Source organism: Brachionichthys hirsutus, chromosome 19 (assembly GCF_040956055.1).
Source record: "Brachionichthys hirsutus isolate HB-005 chromosome 19, CSIRO-AGI_Bhir_v1, whole genome shotgun sequence".
NCBI lineage: Eukaryota > Metazoa > Chordata > Actinopteri > Lophiiformes > Brachionichthyidae > Brachionichthys > Brachionichthys hirsutus.
In genome coordinates this window covers 1,288,335-1,302,993 of record NC_090915.1, presented here as the reverse complement: position 1 = coordinate 1,302,993, position 14,659 = coordinate 1,288,335, and the positions used below count along the sequence as shown (strand labels likewise).

The following is a 14,659-nucleotide window of genomic DNA, read 5'->3' as shown; positions in this document are numbered from 1 at the left end:
AGCCCCGCCCTCAACCTGGCTTCCTGCCTTGGTTAGCGTAAAAACAACAACAACAACAGATCCCGGGATTTCCGCCCACCTGTGCGCAACAAGCGCGTCAACTCACCGCTCGGGAATCCTTCCGCGTCTCAGCGCGTGGACCTACTTTCTCGTTCAGCGCCTGTCGGTGGAGATGCTCAGCTCACAGCTTCCACCATTTTGTGGTCACGTGACCTGGGCCATGCCCAAATAAGGGCAGTCCCCTGCTATGACACCGCTCAGCCACAGCAGGTCGTCGGACGGTGGATCGCCGGTGAAGCTCCGTTATTACTGCCCGGGGGGGGGGGGGCACAGCTATGTTTTTATTACCCCCCCAGGGGCAGAAAAAGAGCCGCAACTGAAAATATAACTGAAGACTCGGGTCAAAAGATCAGCAGCTGATCCAAAGCAAATGTCTTCACTGTCCTAAAGTCAAAGTGTCTCCGAACCTGCAGCTGTCCCCCATGCACAGACAGACATTGTCCCCCAGTGTTCACTTACCTCCGCTCTGTCCCAGCTCGACGAGACAGCAGCCTAGCTGGTTAGCTCAAAGGTCACCGCCGCACCTGCAGCTCCGGCTCAAAGGTCACCGCCTCACCTGCAGCTCCAGCGGAGAACGGCGGTTGATCGCTGCAGCTGAGGAAACCTCCATGTTTCTCCACCATGCGTCGATTTAATGGACAGAATAACGGTGCGAAGTCAAGAAAGACGAGGCTTGGAGACACACAAGTGGCTTTAATCACGATTAGAAGCTTTCATCGAGGTCGTGGCACCTTTTACACGCCAACGGGACAAAGGAAGGCCGCGCGGCCTCCTCCGAGGTTCAACCCCGTCTGTCTGTGAAGAATTAAAGACTCTGAAGTGTTCAACACGAAGCCGCTGGAGGACATTTTCACTTCCTGTTTCCCTGCCGTGGCTAACGTAGAGCGGGTCAAACGTCCATCGCGCTCCTCCGTGTCATTCCAGGTTGAATTCCCGGACGTGGTTCATGAAGAGCGTGTCTTTGACGGCCTTGAAGACGACGCGGATGTTCTCCGTGTCCGTGGCGCAGGTGTAGTGCGTGTAGAGCGCTTTCCGCCGTTTGCCGTGGTGCTCCTTGTACAGCAGCAGGATGAAGTCCTTGGCTGACTGAGCGTTACCTTTTGGTCCTGCGGGGAAGAATTATTGATTCAGAGTTTTAAGATAGAAGAATTACCCATCTGCAGCTAGCCGCTAGCTGATTAGCTCAGGTAGCCATCCAGCTAGCAGTTTTAGATAAGCTAGCGCCGTGGGAACATTGGCTGCTATGAGCCAGGCTAGCTGGCTAACGCTAACTTCATTAGATTCCTATTATAGAACATCTCTGATCGTGAAACTGCTTCTCTGATTCAAACTTGTTTTCTCTGCCGCTTCACTGATGGACCGATTCGTCTCTACTCCGAACAGGAAACGGGTTCCGTCCACTCGCCGCTGCAGAACTTTACCAGTGTACGCTGGGAAGTAGGTCGCCAGGTGAGAGGCTGAGATCTTCTCCTCCAGCAGGTCCGTTTTGTTCAGGAAGAGGATGGTGGACGAATCCTGGAACCACGAGTACGACAGGATGGTCTTGAACAAGGCAAGGCTTTCAACGAGTCTGTTCTGAAGAGGGCGGACAGGGAAGGGTTAATGGTCGGCCATCGTGCTGACCGTAGCGTTAAGCTGCAGCTCGGGAGCCCGACGCTTTGGACCTTACGTCGGTCGCGCTCTCGTAGAGCACCTGGTCGTACTCGCTGATGGCCGCCAGGAACATGATGGAGGTGATGTTCTCAAAGCAGTGGATCCACTTCCTCCTCTCCGAGCGCTGACCGCCGACGTCCACCATCCTGGAGCGGACAGAAGACACGGGTGAGAAGAATGGGCGGGTCTCTTTTTAGCGATAAAGAAGCCACGCCCCACCTGAATATAACTTTTGAAATCTCAAAGGGGTACTCTATGATGCCCGTGGTGGGGACCCGGACCCTCAGGATGTCCTGCAGGGTGGGGACGTACGCCGGGGCCGTGATCCTGTCCATGTCACCCAGATAACTGAAAGGTCAAGAACAGGACAGCGTCACACACACCCCCCCCGGCCCCCCAGCTCACAAGGGACAGCAAAGTCTCACTATTTGGCGGAGTCGGACAACTGGAATTCCCTCCTGCGGTCGTAGCACATCTGAACTCCGTGGTCGTTCCACACGCGCTTAATGGCGTCCCCCTGTCCCTGGTCCAGAGTGGACACCTTATCGGCCTCCAGCTGGCACAGCTTCTCTGCGAGACTCTAGAACACACGAAACGCTGACGTCTTTTACGGCTTCTAATCCATTCTTGTGATTACTGATTGACGAGGAGGAGGACCCACAGACGGGCGTGTTTTAGGCGTTCATGCTTGTCGTAATGTGTATTATTAGAGTTCAGAACAAATACGTCTCAAAAGTGCACGATGGGACGTTTGAGCGCCATCCGGCAGGCAGCCAGTCAGCACGGCTCCTTTTTAAAGGCGCGGTTCCTCACAACGTTGTTGTCGTCGACGTAGTGGAGCTGCAGCGTCCTCATGGCGTAGATCAGCGCCTGGATGGCCGTGACGATGTTCTGGAACACCAGCTGGGCGAAGCCTTTGCGCTCGCCTTCGTTGTAGCCGCTGCCGTGGAGGATCCTCATCTGCTTGATGAACGTGCTCTTCCCACTTTCTCCGGTCCCTGCGGCCCAACGAGATAGCGAGATAGCGAGATAGCGAGATGAGTCAGAGCGAGCGTCGGAACGCTCGAGCCGGACACGTTCAGGAACAAGACGGACGGCATTCTGTGAAAGTATGTGAAAGCAGACGCACTCGTTTTCCCCTCGGTGCTGATCCGAGTTCGTCCTGGACTGAACCGGTGAACCGCTTCCTGCTGCTAACACTGCTAACCGCTACGCCGCCCTTACAGCAGGCCTGGGGTTAAAGGTCATGTGGATGAGGAGAGTGTAGCACCGGTTGAAGTGAAGCTCATTTGCATGTTGAGTCTGATAGCGGTTTAAACTAACCAGAGTCTAGTTAGCATAGCTAACCTGCAGCAAACGTAAAAGTGAGGTCGAATTATTTTAATTTGTGAAGGACGTCTACTAAATAAAAAGGAAAGTTGCTACTGATAAATATTGGAGGCCAACAAGGTGTAAGCTTAAGCTTGGTGTGGGACAAAGTGCTACATCGGTAACAGCTAGCATTGCTGTTAGCGATGCTAGCTGCAGTAATATTCATCATCATTCAGATATTTAACAAAGGCCCGCCTCTAAACCGCCCAAACAAACACGAGGGGAATGCGTCCAATATATATTCACATAAAGACGGATCATAGTTTATTGTGTGACCTGAAAAACAACATCGTCACGTGACAAATAACGTGGTGCAACCAATGAGAGCACAGCCTCGGGGTCACCTGCTGCCAGACAGGAAGCGGCCCTCAGGACACTTCCTGTCCTGGCGGCCATCAAAAAGCAGATTTAGTCCCAGAACTGAACAGAACTCTTAATGCTGAGTGAGCAGCAAGCGAGCAGGTGATGATGATGATGATGATGATGAATATATTAGATCAAAGGCTGGAGCAGGTCGACGCCCGTTCAGCCGTTACGTTTGTCGTCGTTCCCGAGCGGAGCGGCTGCATTCCAACCGGCTCCGTCAGGGCGAGCGTTCGCCGTGCGGCACGTTGAGATTAAACCGACAGCGGTTCTGCTCGGACCCGCCCGTTCCTGACAACACGCCGTCGTCCGTGCGTGTGTGTGTGTGCGTGCACTCACCCAGAAGCAGCAGTTTAAACTCCCGCTGAGAGTCCAACCCATCCCGACGCAGCTGTTTCTCTATCTCCTTGTGGACCCGGAGTTTCTCCGTGTCCTCGCTGGACAGGCAGCACTCGTCCATCGCGGTCCAACTTCAGCCCAACGAGACAAATGGCGTTTATCTGGGACCTGCCAGAGACGCTCTGTCCCAGAACAGGTAGGTTCACGGCTGTCCCTCTTCCTCATTCAGGATCCAGCTCGGGTGCATTCCACATTCCTGCGGAGCGGCGAAGGCGGGCTGATGGGCCGCCTGTATCTGCTTACAGGTCCGTCTTCCCACGGGTGGCTGTGGGGGGGACGAGCACGACGTCATCCGGTCCCCTCGGGTTCCGTTCGTTTGGATCGATTGGAGGCGAGGAGGGGAAGAAAGGAGCGGCTCAAAAAACCCTCCACTCAAAGAACGACGTCCTGAAGAGGATCTTAAATCAACTTCATGCGACCGTATTACAAGTACTGTACAAAAACACAGAATCTATTCAGGTGGTCTCCATCAGGACATATATATATATATATACTCATACTAGGTACCCGACGGCTGAATCCGGAACCAGCACCGCTCCGAATGACAAGAAGAACAAGGAAACAAATGAACAGCAAAATGTCTGTTTATTGATCCAACCACATGAAAAACGCTCCGACTGCTGCAAACCATAAATTAAACCGTTGAAATTAGGCTGCAATTACTTTTAACATGAAAATAGGGGTTGTGTAAACATTAGTGTGGAGAATACATTACGTTAGCCTTTTATTCATGCATTTAGTACTCGAGAACTGCAGAACGACGGACATGCAGAAGGCACTGGTTTGATGCCTCAGACGGTTAGCACAGCCGTGCTAACCGTAGCCTCACAACACTGACCTCGGCGAGGGTGAAACAAACACTGTACCGTGTTAGATTAGCAACAGGCATCAAAGGCTACTGAAAGGCCGAGCGGACTACGACTTAAAAAGAACGAGGAACGCCAGAGTGTGGCCGGCAGGGCTCGGCTCCTTTCCCTGCGCTCAGAGGAAGCAGCTTAAGGCCGAATAAAGGAACAGAATAATCAATATCTGTACAAAAGGAAATGTGTCAGTGTTAATGATGACTTGTGTCCCTTAACTGTTGAGCGTCTCAAACCGTACAAACTGAAACTGAACCAGGACCAGGTGGGATTAGTGATGCCACATTCACCCCCACACATCCTCCCCCGAGTGACCCCCGGATCACCCCCGGATCACCCCCATCAGTCCCTGCGCATTCACACCGTCACTGCGAAAACACCCACAGAAGCTCCATAGATTCATAGTGCGAACGATAATAGACTCCTCACCGAAGCAGCAGGACACGGCCGGGGACAGCCGGAGACAGCCGGAGACAGCGTCCCACAGCGCCGTCCTCGTGTTGGTCCCGCTTTGGGAACCGAGCGCCAGCTGCTGCAGGCCCATCGGGTCACAGCAACGCGTTAAACCAGGTTGTACACTTCCAGGTTGCCCTGCAGGATGTGATCCTTCACCGCGTGGAAGACGAACCGGATGCTGTCCGTGTCCGTGGCGCAGGTGAAGTGGGAGTAGATGATTTTTTTCTCGTTGGGATTGAGGCTGACAAACATTTCCAAGATGAAGTTCTTTACTGCTTCGACGTTCTGCTGCGGACCTGAAAGACGCAGACGTATTTTAAAACTCGTCCTACATGCGAAACCTGAAATATTAAAAACAAACTCGGTTGCAGAACGTCCGAGGCGATGGAGCTTTTGGAAGAGGAACAACTTCCTTCTACAAATGGGAAAGGTGAATTCCATAACCCTCAGCTCAGCGTCTCTTATTAGCAGCTAATGTTAGCTTAGCAATGGTGCCATGTGATGTCATCGTGGTGACATCATCAGTGTGCACCAAGGCCTGGGTACCATGAAACGAACCAATGACCTCATACACATTTGTAAACATGTTTTAATGGATTTTAATTATTTATGCGACGACGTCATGACCCGCCTCTCTCTGTCTGTGATTGGTTTGGTGCAGAGAAGGTGATTTGTGGGCGTGGCAAAGTTATTTTAGTGAGAAACATCATGTCCGGCCAATCAGAAGCACAGTAGGGCGGGTCATGGCGTCGCCATAGTAGGCGAGTTTGTTAGTTCTGAAATAAATGAACATAGTTTCTTAATTGCCGGTACGTTATTAAAACGTTGTCGATGTAAAGCGATACTCTGCAGCGTTTTCGTTTCCTCTCACCGTCAAACGAAGGGAAGTAGTCGGCCAGGTGCGAGTACACGATCTTCTCCTGCAGCAAGTCGATCTTGTTGAGGAACAGGATGACGGACGAGTACCTGAACCAGCGGTAGGTTATGATGGTCTGGAACAGGGCCATGCTCTCCTCCATCCGGTTCTGTAAACGCAAACCCGAAAAAGTGCCGTCAGGCAGCCGGTCCCGATCCCGTCCAGGTGTGAACAGAGCGACCAAAGAGCGCCCCCTGCAGATTAGCTGTGCGCCCTGCCACAAAGCAGGGTCACCATTGTGTGGAGACGAGAGAGAGAGAGCGAGAGAGAGAGAGAGAGGCAGAACTCCACAGAAATCTAGGTCCGGTCTGACAGAAGAACCAGCCTCCCTCTGTGGCTGTTACTTTCCTGACCCCTCCCTCCACCCCGACGGATCGGCGAGAGGAAGATGAGGAAGAGGTGTTTGTTTGCGTCTCACCTCGTTGTCGGACTCGATGAGGACCTGGTCGTACTCGCTCAGCGCCACCAGGAACATGATGGAGGTGACGTTCTCGAAGCAGTGGATCCACTTCCTCCTCTCCGAGCGCTGGCCGCCGACGTCCACCATCCTGGGGAGAGAGGAACCGACCCGGTCCATTATCAGCACCACATCAGACCCGGTCCATTATCAGCACCACATCAGACCCGGTCCATTATCAGCACCACATCAGACCCGGTCCATTATCAGCACCACATCAGACCCGGTCCATTATCAGCACCACATCAGACCCGGCCCATTTTCAGCACCACGTCAGACCCGGTCCATTATCAGCACCACGTCAGACCCGGTCCATTTTCAGCACCACATCAGACCCGGTCCATTATCAGCACCACATCAGACCCGGTCCATTATCAGCACCACATCAGACCCGGTCCATTATCAGCACCACATCAGACCCGGTCCATTATCAGCACCACATCAGACCCGGTCCATTTTCAGCACCACATCAGACCCGGTCCATTTTCAGCACCACATCAGACCCGGTCCATTTTCAGCACCACATCAGACCCGGTCCATTTTCAGCACCACATCAGACCCGGTCCATTATCAGCACCACATCAGACCCGGTCCATTATCAGCACCACATCAGACCCGGTCCATTTTCAGCACCACATCAGACCCGGTCCATTATCAGCACCACATCAGACCCGGTCCATTATCAGCACCACATCAGACCCGGTCCATTATCAGCACCACATCAGACCCGGTCCATTTTCAGCACCACATCAGACCCGGTCCATTTTCAGCACCACATCAGACCCGGTCCATTTTCAGCACCACATCAGACCCGGTCCATTATCAGCACCACATCAGACCCGGTCCATTATCAGCACCACATCAGACCCGGTCCATTATCAGCACCACATCAGACCCGGTCCATTATCAGCACCACATCAGACCCGGTCCATTATCAGCACCACATCAGACCCGGTCCATTATCAGCACCACATCAGACCCGGTCCATTATCAGCACCACATCAGACCCGGTCCATTATCAGCACCACATCAGACCCGGTCCATTATCAGCACCACATCAGACCCGGTCCATTATCAGCACCACATCAGACCCGGTCCATTATCAGCACCACATCAGACCCGGTCCATTATCAGCACCACATCAGACCCGGTCCATTATCAGCACCACATCAGACCCGGTCCATTATCAGCACCACATCAGACCCGGTCCATTATCAGCACCACATCAGACCCGGTCCATTATCAGCACCACATCAGACCCGGTCCATTATCAGCACCACATCAGACCCGGTCCATTTTCAGCACCACATCAGACCCGGTCCATTATCAGCACCACATCAGACCCGGTCCATTATCAGCACCACATCAGACCCGGTCCATTATCAGCACCACATCAGACCCGGTCCATTTTCAGCACCACATCAGACCCGGTCCATTATCAGCACCACATCAGACCCGGTCCATTATCAGCACCACATCAGACCCGGTCCATTATCAGCACCACATCAGACCCGGTCCATTATCAGCACCACATCAGACCCGGTCCATTTTCAGCACCACATCAGACCCGGTCCATTATCAGCACCACATCAGACCCGGTCCATTTTCAGCACCACATCAGACCCGGTCCATTTTCAGCACCACATCAGACCCGGTCCATTATCAGCACCACATCAGACCCGGTCCATTATCAGCACCACATCAGACCCGGTCCATTATCAGCACCACATCAGACCCGGTCCATTATCAGCACCACATCAGACCCGGTCCATTTTCAGCACCACATCAGACCCGGTCCATTATCAGCACCACATCAGACCCGGTCCATTTTCAGCACCACATCAGACCCGGTCCATTATCAGCACCACATCAGACCCGGTCCATTATCAGCACCACATCAGACCCGGTCCATTATCAGCACCACATCAGACCCGGTCCATTTTCAGCACCACATCAGACCCGGTCCATTATCAGCACCACATCAGACCCGGTCCATTATCAGCACCACATCAGACCCGGTCCATTATCAGCACCACATCAGACCCGGTCCATTTTCAGCACCACATCAGACCCGGTCCATTATCAGCACCACATCAGACCCGGTCCATTTTCAGCACCACATCAGACCCGGTCCATTATCAGCACCACATCAGACCCGGTCAATTATCAGCACCACATCAGACCCGGTCCATTTTCAGCACCACATCAGACCCGGTCCATTATCAGCACCACATCAGACCCGGTCCATTTTCAGCACCACATCAGACCCGGTCCATTATCAGCACCACATCAGACCCGGTCCATTATCAGCACCACATCAGACCCGGTCCATTATCAGCACCACATCAGACCCGGTCCATTTTCAGCACCACATCAGACCCGGTCCATTATCAGCACCACATCAGACCCGGTCCATTTTCAGCACCACATCAGACCCGGTCCATTTTCAGCACCACATCAGACCCGGTCCATTATCAGCACCACATCAGACCCGGTCCATTATCAGCACCACATCAGACCCGGTCCATTATCAGCACCACATCAGACCCGGTCAATTATCAGCACCACATCAGACCCGGTCCATTTTCAGCACCACATCAGGCCCGGTCCATTTTCAGCACCACATCAGACCCGGTCCATTTTCAGCACCACATCAGACCCGGTCCATTATCAGCACCACATCAGACCCGGTCCATTATCAGCACCACATCAGACCCGGTCAATTATCAGCACCACATCAGACCCGGTCCATTTTCAGCACCACATCAGACCCGGTCCATTTTCAGCACCACATCAGACCCGGTCCATTATCAGCACCACATCAGACCCGGTCCATTATCAGCACCACATCAGACCCGGTCCATTTTCAGCACCACATCAGACCCGGTCCATTTTCAGCACCACATCAGACCCGGTCCATTATCAGCACCACATCAGACCCGGTCCATTATCAGCACCACATCAGACCCGGTCCATTATCAGCACCACATCAGACCCGGTCCATTTTCAGCACCACATCAGACCCGGTCCATTTTCAGCACCACATCAGACCCGGTCCATTTTCAGCACCACATCAGACCCGGTCCATTTTCAGCACCACATCAGACCCGGTCCATTTTCAGCACCACATCAGACCCGGTCCATTATCAGCACCACATCAGACCCGGTCCATTATCAGCACCACATCAGACCCGGTCCATTATCAGCACCACATCAGACCCGGTCCATTATCAGCACCACATCAGACCCGGTCCATTATCAGCACCACATCAGACCCGGTCCATTATCAGCACCACATCAGACCCGGTCCATTTTCAGCACCACATCAGACCCGGTCCATTATCAGCACCACATCAGACCCGGTCCATTATCAGCACCACATCAGACCCGGTCCATTTTCAGCACCACATCAGACCCGGTCCATTATCAGCACCACATCAGACCCGGTCCATTATCAGCACCACATCAGACCCGGTCCATTATCAGCACCACATCAGACCCGGTCCATTATCAGCACCACATCAGACCCGGTCCATTATCAGCACCACATCAGACCCGGTCCATTATCAGCACCACATCAGACCCGGTCCATTTTCAGCACCACATCAGACCCGGTCCATTATCAGCACCACATCAGACCCGGTCCATTTTCAGCACCACATCAGACCCGGTCCATTTTCAGCACCACATCAGACCCGGTCCATTATCAGCACCACATCAGACCCGGTCCATTATCAGCACCACATCAGACCCGGTCCATTATCAGCACCACATCAGACCCGGTCCATTATCAGCACCACATCAGACCCGGTCCATTTTCAGCACCACATCAGACCCGGTCCATTATCAGCACCACATCAGACCCGGTCCATTATCAGCACCACATCAGACCCGGTCCATTATCAGCACCACATCAGACCCGGTCCATTATCAGCACCACATCAGACCCGGTCCATTATCAGCACCACATCAGACCCGGTCCATTTTCAGCACCACATCAGACCCGGTCCATTATCAGCACCACATCAGACCCGGTCCATTATCAGCACCATATCAGACCCGGTCCATTATCAGCACCACATCAGACCCGGTCCATTTTCAGCACCACATCAGACCCGGTCCATTATCAGCACCACATCAGACCCGGTCCATTTTCAGCACCACATCAGACCCGGTCCATTATCAGCACCACATCAGACCCGGTCAATTATCAGCACCACATCAGACCCGGTCCATTTTCAGCACCACATCAGACCCGGTCCATTATCAGCACCACATCAGACCCGGTCCATTTTCAGCACCACATCAGACCCGGTCCATTATCAGCACCACATCAGACCCGGTCCATTATCAGCACCACATCAGACCCGGTCCATTATCAGCACCACATCAGACCCGGTCCATTTTCAGCACCACATCAGACCCGGTCCATTATCAGCACCACATCAGACCCGGTCCATTTTCAGCACCACATCAGACCCGGTCCATTTTCAGCACCACATCAGACCCGGTCCATTATCAGCACCACATCAGACCCGGTCCATTATCAGCACCACATCAGACCCGGTCCATTATCAGCACCACATCAGACCCGGTCAATTATCAGCACCACATCAGACCCGGTCCATTTTCAGCACCACATCAGACCCGGTCCATTTTCAGCACCACATCAGACCCGGTCCATTTTCAGCACCACATCAGACCCGGTCCATTATCAGCACCATATCAGACCCGGTCAATTATCAGCACCACATCAGACCCGGTCCATTTTCAGCACCACATCAGACCCGGTCCATTTTCAGCACCACATCAGACCCGGTCCATTATCAGCACCACATCAGACCCGGTCCATTTTCAGCACCACAGATCCGCTTCAGCATCCTGAAACTGGACTTTATTTACGGGAACAGAAACTTTCATTTCCTCAAACAAACTTTTGGATTATTGCAAAAGAATCGACCCGAAACGGTCTGAGCTAACCGCTAACGCTCCTTCATGCTAACACGCACGCTAACTTTGTTTATTTATTTATCAATTTGTCGTCAATACGCCACAAAGCGTTTCCCGGCTCTGACTTCAGCAGACGTTCAGACATTCCTCCAGAATAACGGATGAATCCTCCGGGGACCCGGAGGCGATCCGGGTTCTACCGGACCCGTGTTTACACCCCGACTCACCTGAACACCAAGTTCTCCAGGTCGAAGGGATACTCTATGATCCCTGTGGTGGGAACCCGGACCCTCAGGACGTCCTGCTGGGTGGGCAGGTAGGGGGCAGCAGCGATCCGGTCCAGGTCGTTCAGGTAGCTGTGAACATCCCAGAGAAACACAGTCTGAAGACGGGACACTGGGAGACGGGACACTAAGACGGGACGCTGGGAGACGGGACACTGGGAGACGGGACACTAAGACGGGACGCTGGGAGACGGGACGCTGGGAGACGGGACACTAAGACGGGACGCTGGGAGACGGGACACTGGGAGACGGGACGCTGGGAGACGGGACACTGGAGACGGGACACTAAGACGGGACGCTGGGAGACGGGACACCAAGACGGAACGCTGGGAGACGGGACACCAAGACGGAACGCTGGGAGACGGGACGCTGGGAGACGGGACACTGGGAGACGGGACACTAAGACGGGACGCTGGGAGACGGGACACTAAGACGGGACGCTGGAAGACGGGACACTGGGAGACGGGACACTAAGACGGGACGCTGGAAGACGGGACACTGGGAGACGGGACACTAAGACGGGACACTGGGAGACGGGACGCTGGGAGACGGGACGCTGGGAGACGGGACACTAAGACGGGACGCTGGGAGACGGGACGCTGGGGGACGGGACGCTGGGGGACGGGACACTAAGACGGGACGCTGGGAGACGGGACGCTGGGAGACGGGACACTAAGACGGGACGCTGGGAGACGGGACACTAAGACGGGACACTAAGACGGGACACTAAGACGGGACGCGGGGAGACGGGACACTAAGACGGGACGCTGGGAGACGGGACGCTGGGAGACGGGACACTAAGACGGGACACTAAGACGGGACGCTGGGAGACGGGACGCTGGGAGACGGGACGCTGGGAGACGGGACACTAAGACGGGACACTAAGACGGGACGCTGGGAGACGGGACACTAAGACGGGACGCTGGGAGACGGGACGCTGGGAGACGGGACGCTGGGAGACGGGGCACTGGGAGACGGGACAGTAAGACAGGACGCTGGGAGACGGGACGCTGGGAGACGGGACGCTGGGAGACGGGACACTGGGAGACGGGACACTAAGACGGGACGCTGGGAGACGGGACACTGGGAGACGGGACACTAAGACGGGACGCTGGGAGACGGGACGCTGGGAGACGGGACACTGGGAGACGGGACACTAAGACGGGACGCTGGGAGACGGGACACTAAGACGGGACGCTGGGAGACGGGACGCTGGGAGACGGGACGCGGGGAGACGGGACGCGGGGAGACGGGACGCGGGGAGACGGGACGCTGGGAGACGGGACGCTGGGAGACGGGACGCTGGGAGACGGGACGCTGGGAGACATGTGCAGGAGTTTCTGTCCCCACTCACTACTTGGCCGAGTCCGATAGCTGATATTCCCTCTTCCGGCTGTAACATTCCTGAATTCCCGGGTCGTCCCACAGCGTCCTGATGGCGTCCACGTACGGCTTCCCTAACGTGCTGAGCTTCTCCACATCGACGCCGCAGACCAGGTTGGCGTTGGCCTGAAAAACAAACGAAGCCGCCGCAGCTTCCTGTGAGATCCTCATCATCATCATCATCATCATCATCATCAGGTTAACCCACATTCTGCCGCCATCATGGCCGCAACCTTCTCGCCCACTTCTTCCTGGGCGGTCCGTGCTTCCCAGGAACTCTGCCCAATAGAATCCTTGTGTAATTACCCCCCCCCCCCCCGGTGTGACGGGATCAGATTCCTGCCGTCCTCCTGCGTTTGCTCAGAGGACCTGTCGCCACACGCCGCCACACAACCGCCATAAACAGACACAAGACTGTTACACTAAACACGAGGAGTGAGGAGACGCCCTTCGTCCGGTGCCCCCCCTGCCCCCCCCGCCCCCCCCGCCCCCCGGTCCGGTCTACCTTGTTGCCGTCGTGCTTGTAGGGGATCTGCAGCGCGCCCATGGCCTGGATCATGGCCTGCATGGCGGTGAGGATGTTCTGGTACACCAGCCTGGTGAAGCCGCGCTTGTCCTCGTCGGAGTAGCCGCGCCCGTGGATGATCCTCATCTGCTTGATGAACGTGCTCTTCCCGCTTTCACCGGTTCCTGAACGCCGAACGGACAAATCACAGGACAGGACTTCAGCGCTGCGAACGCATCGACGGAAGGGAGGCGCGGAACACAAACACGCTCTCGCTCTATTGATAAAGCTATTAGCCACGCTAGCAGCTAGCAACAGCAACCTACAGGTGGCAGCTTGAGTCCACCACAGCTTTAGCCCCGCCTCCATTAACACGACCAAAGCAACAACAGTTTGTCGTTGGCGTGCGACGTGTGTAGCGGAGTCACACGTCCCGACGGCGGTCTTATTTTCGTCCGGGTGTTTATTCTGCCGGCCCCGTCGTATAAACGGAGCTCTAAACGGAGCTCTAATCTCTGGCCTCCATCGGTGAACGTTGCATCACTTCCTGCTGCGCTTGATTATGTTGAAATAAAAGTAGAAACATGTTTAGACAGAGAGAAGTGAAAGTGAACATCCTGCAAGAAATAAAAACCAACGCTACGTAACGATAAAGCTTTTAGGTTTTCATTTATGTAAATCCACAGAAATATTCATATTTCACTAATTTATTTGATCTTCTATTCATTTATCACTGTGTGTGTATTTATTTAGTAGTAGACTACAACGAAAGCCCATCAGAGTACTATAAGCAGTACATGTACTGCAGTCTAAATGCATGTAGTGAAGCTTATTACGTGACTCAACACAGGATCTGAATCCTTCTCACACGAGCTGACTCCGTCGTGAGCGACCCAGCGTCAATGAAAGTGAACGGATCGGTCGTCCTTGAGCCAAACGGTACGGGTACGGGTACGGGTACGGGTACGCGTGCGTCGCCGCAGGATCCGCTGATCCTCTCAA

The 14,659-nt window shown here is 54.3% G+C and overlaps 3 protein-coding genes across 3 annotated transcripts in view; 1 reads left to right on the top strand and 2 right to left on the bottom strand.

Annotated features, from left to right (window-relative positions):
• Positions 1 to 744: 744 nt before the first annotated feature.
• LOC137908950 (guanine nucleotide-binding protein subunit alpha-14-like) lies at positions 745 to 4,017 on the bottom strand. The gene is made up of 7 exons (XM_068753383.1): positions 3,787 to 4,017; positions 2,527 to 2,711; positions 2,139 to 2,293; positions 1,933 to 2,061; positions 1,730 to 1,859; positions 1,482 to 1,635; positions 745 to 1,166 (listed from the first exon to the last, which is right to left on the bottom strand). Exons 1-7 carry the CDS (start codon positions 3,905 to 3,907, stop codon positions 976 to 978), a joined length of 1,065 nt encoding a protein of 354 aa, XP_068609484.1. The 5' UTR covers positions 3,908 to 4,017; the 3' UTR covers positions 745 to 975.
• A 395-nt stretch (positions 4,018 to 4,412) lies between these two features.
• Positions 4,413 to 13,837, bottom strand: LOC137908951 (guanine nucleotide-binding protein G(q) subunit alpha-like). Its single transcript, XM_068753384.1, has 6 exons — positions 13,658 to 13,837; positions 13,124 to 13,278; positions 11,713 to 11,841; positions 6,497 to 6,626; positions 6,034 to 6,187; positions 4,413 to 5,458 (listed from the first exon to the last, which is right to left on the bottom strand). Exons 1-6 carry the CDS (start codon positions 13,802 to 13,804, stop codon positions 5,268 to 5,270), a joined length of 906 nt encoding a protein of 301 aa, XP_068609485.1. The 5' UTR covers positions 13,805 to 13,837; the 3' UTR covers positions 4,413 to 5,267.
• Positions 13,838 to 14,241: 404 nt separating this feature from the next.
• Positions 14,242 to 14,659, top strand: part of ntrk2b (neurotrophic tyrosine kinase, receptor, type 2b) — a 7,847-nt gene continuing 7,429 nt past the window's right edge. Inside the window, exon 1 of the mRNA XM_068753110.1 lies at positions 14,242 to 14,300. Coding sequence (XP_068609211.1) covers positions 14,242 to 14,300 — 59 coding nt within the window. The remainder of the gene's footprint in view (positions 14,301 to 14,659) is intronic.

Bases quoted from the DNA above. Each gene is read 5' to 3' on its own strand.
- LOC137908950 (XM_068753383.1), bottom strand. From the start codon at position 3,907: ATGGACGAGTGCTGCCTGTCCAGCGAGGACACGGAGAAACTCCGGGTC. The intron at 2,712-3,786 runs GTGAGTGCACGC...GTTGGGCCGCAG, and splicing joins GTTTAAACTGCTGCTTCTGG to GGACCGGAGAAAGTGGGAAG. The intron at 2,062-2,138 runs GTGAGACTTTGC...TTGACCTTTCAG, and splicing joins TTGTCCGACTCCGCCAAATA to TTATCTGGGTGACATGGACA.
- LOC137908951 (XM_068753384.1), bottom strand. From the start codon at position 13,804: ATGAGGATCATCCACGGGCGCGGCTACTCCGACGAGGACAAGCGCGGC. The intron at 13,279-13,657 runs GTAGACCGGACC...TTTGTTTTTCAG, and splicing joins ACAAGCACGACGGCAACAAG to GCCAACGCCAACCTGGTCTG. The intron at 5,459-6,033 runs GTGAGAGGAAAC...TGCGTCTTTCAG, and splicing joins CTACTTCCCTTCGTTTGACG to GTCCGCAGCAGAACGTCGAA.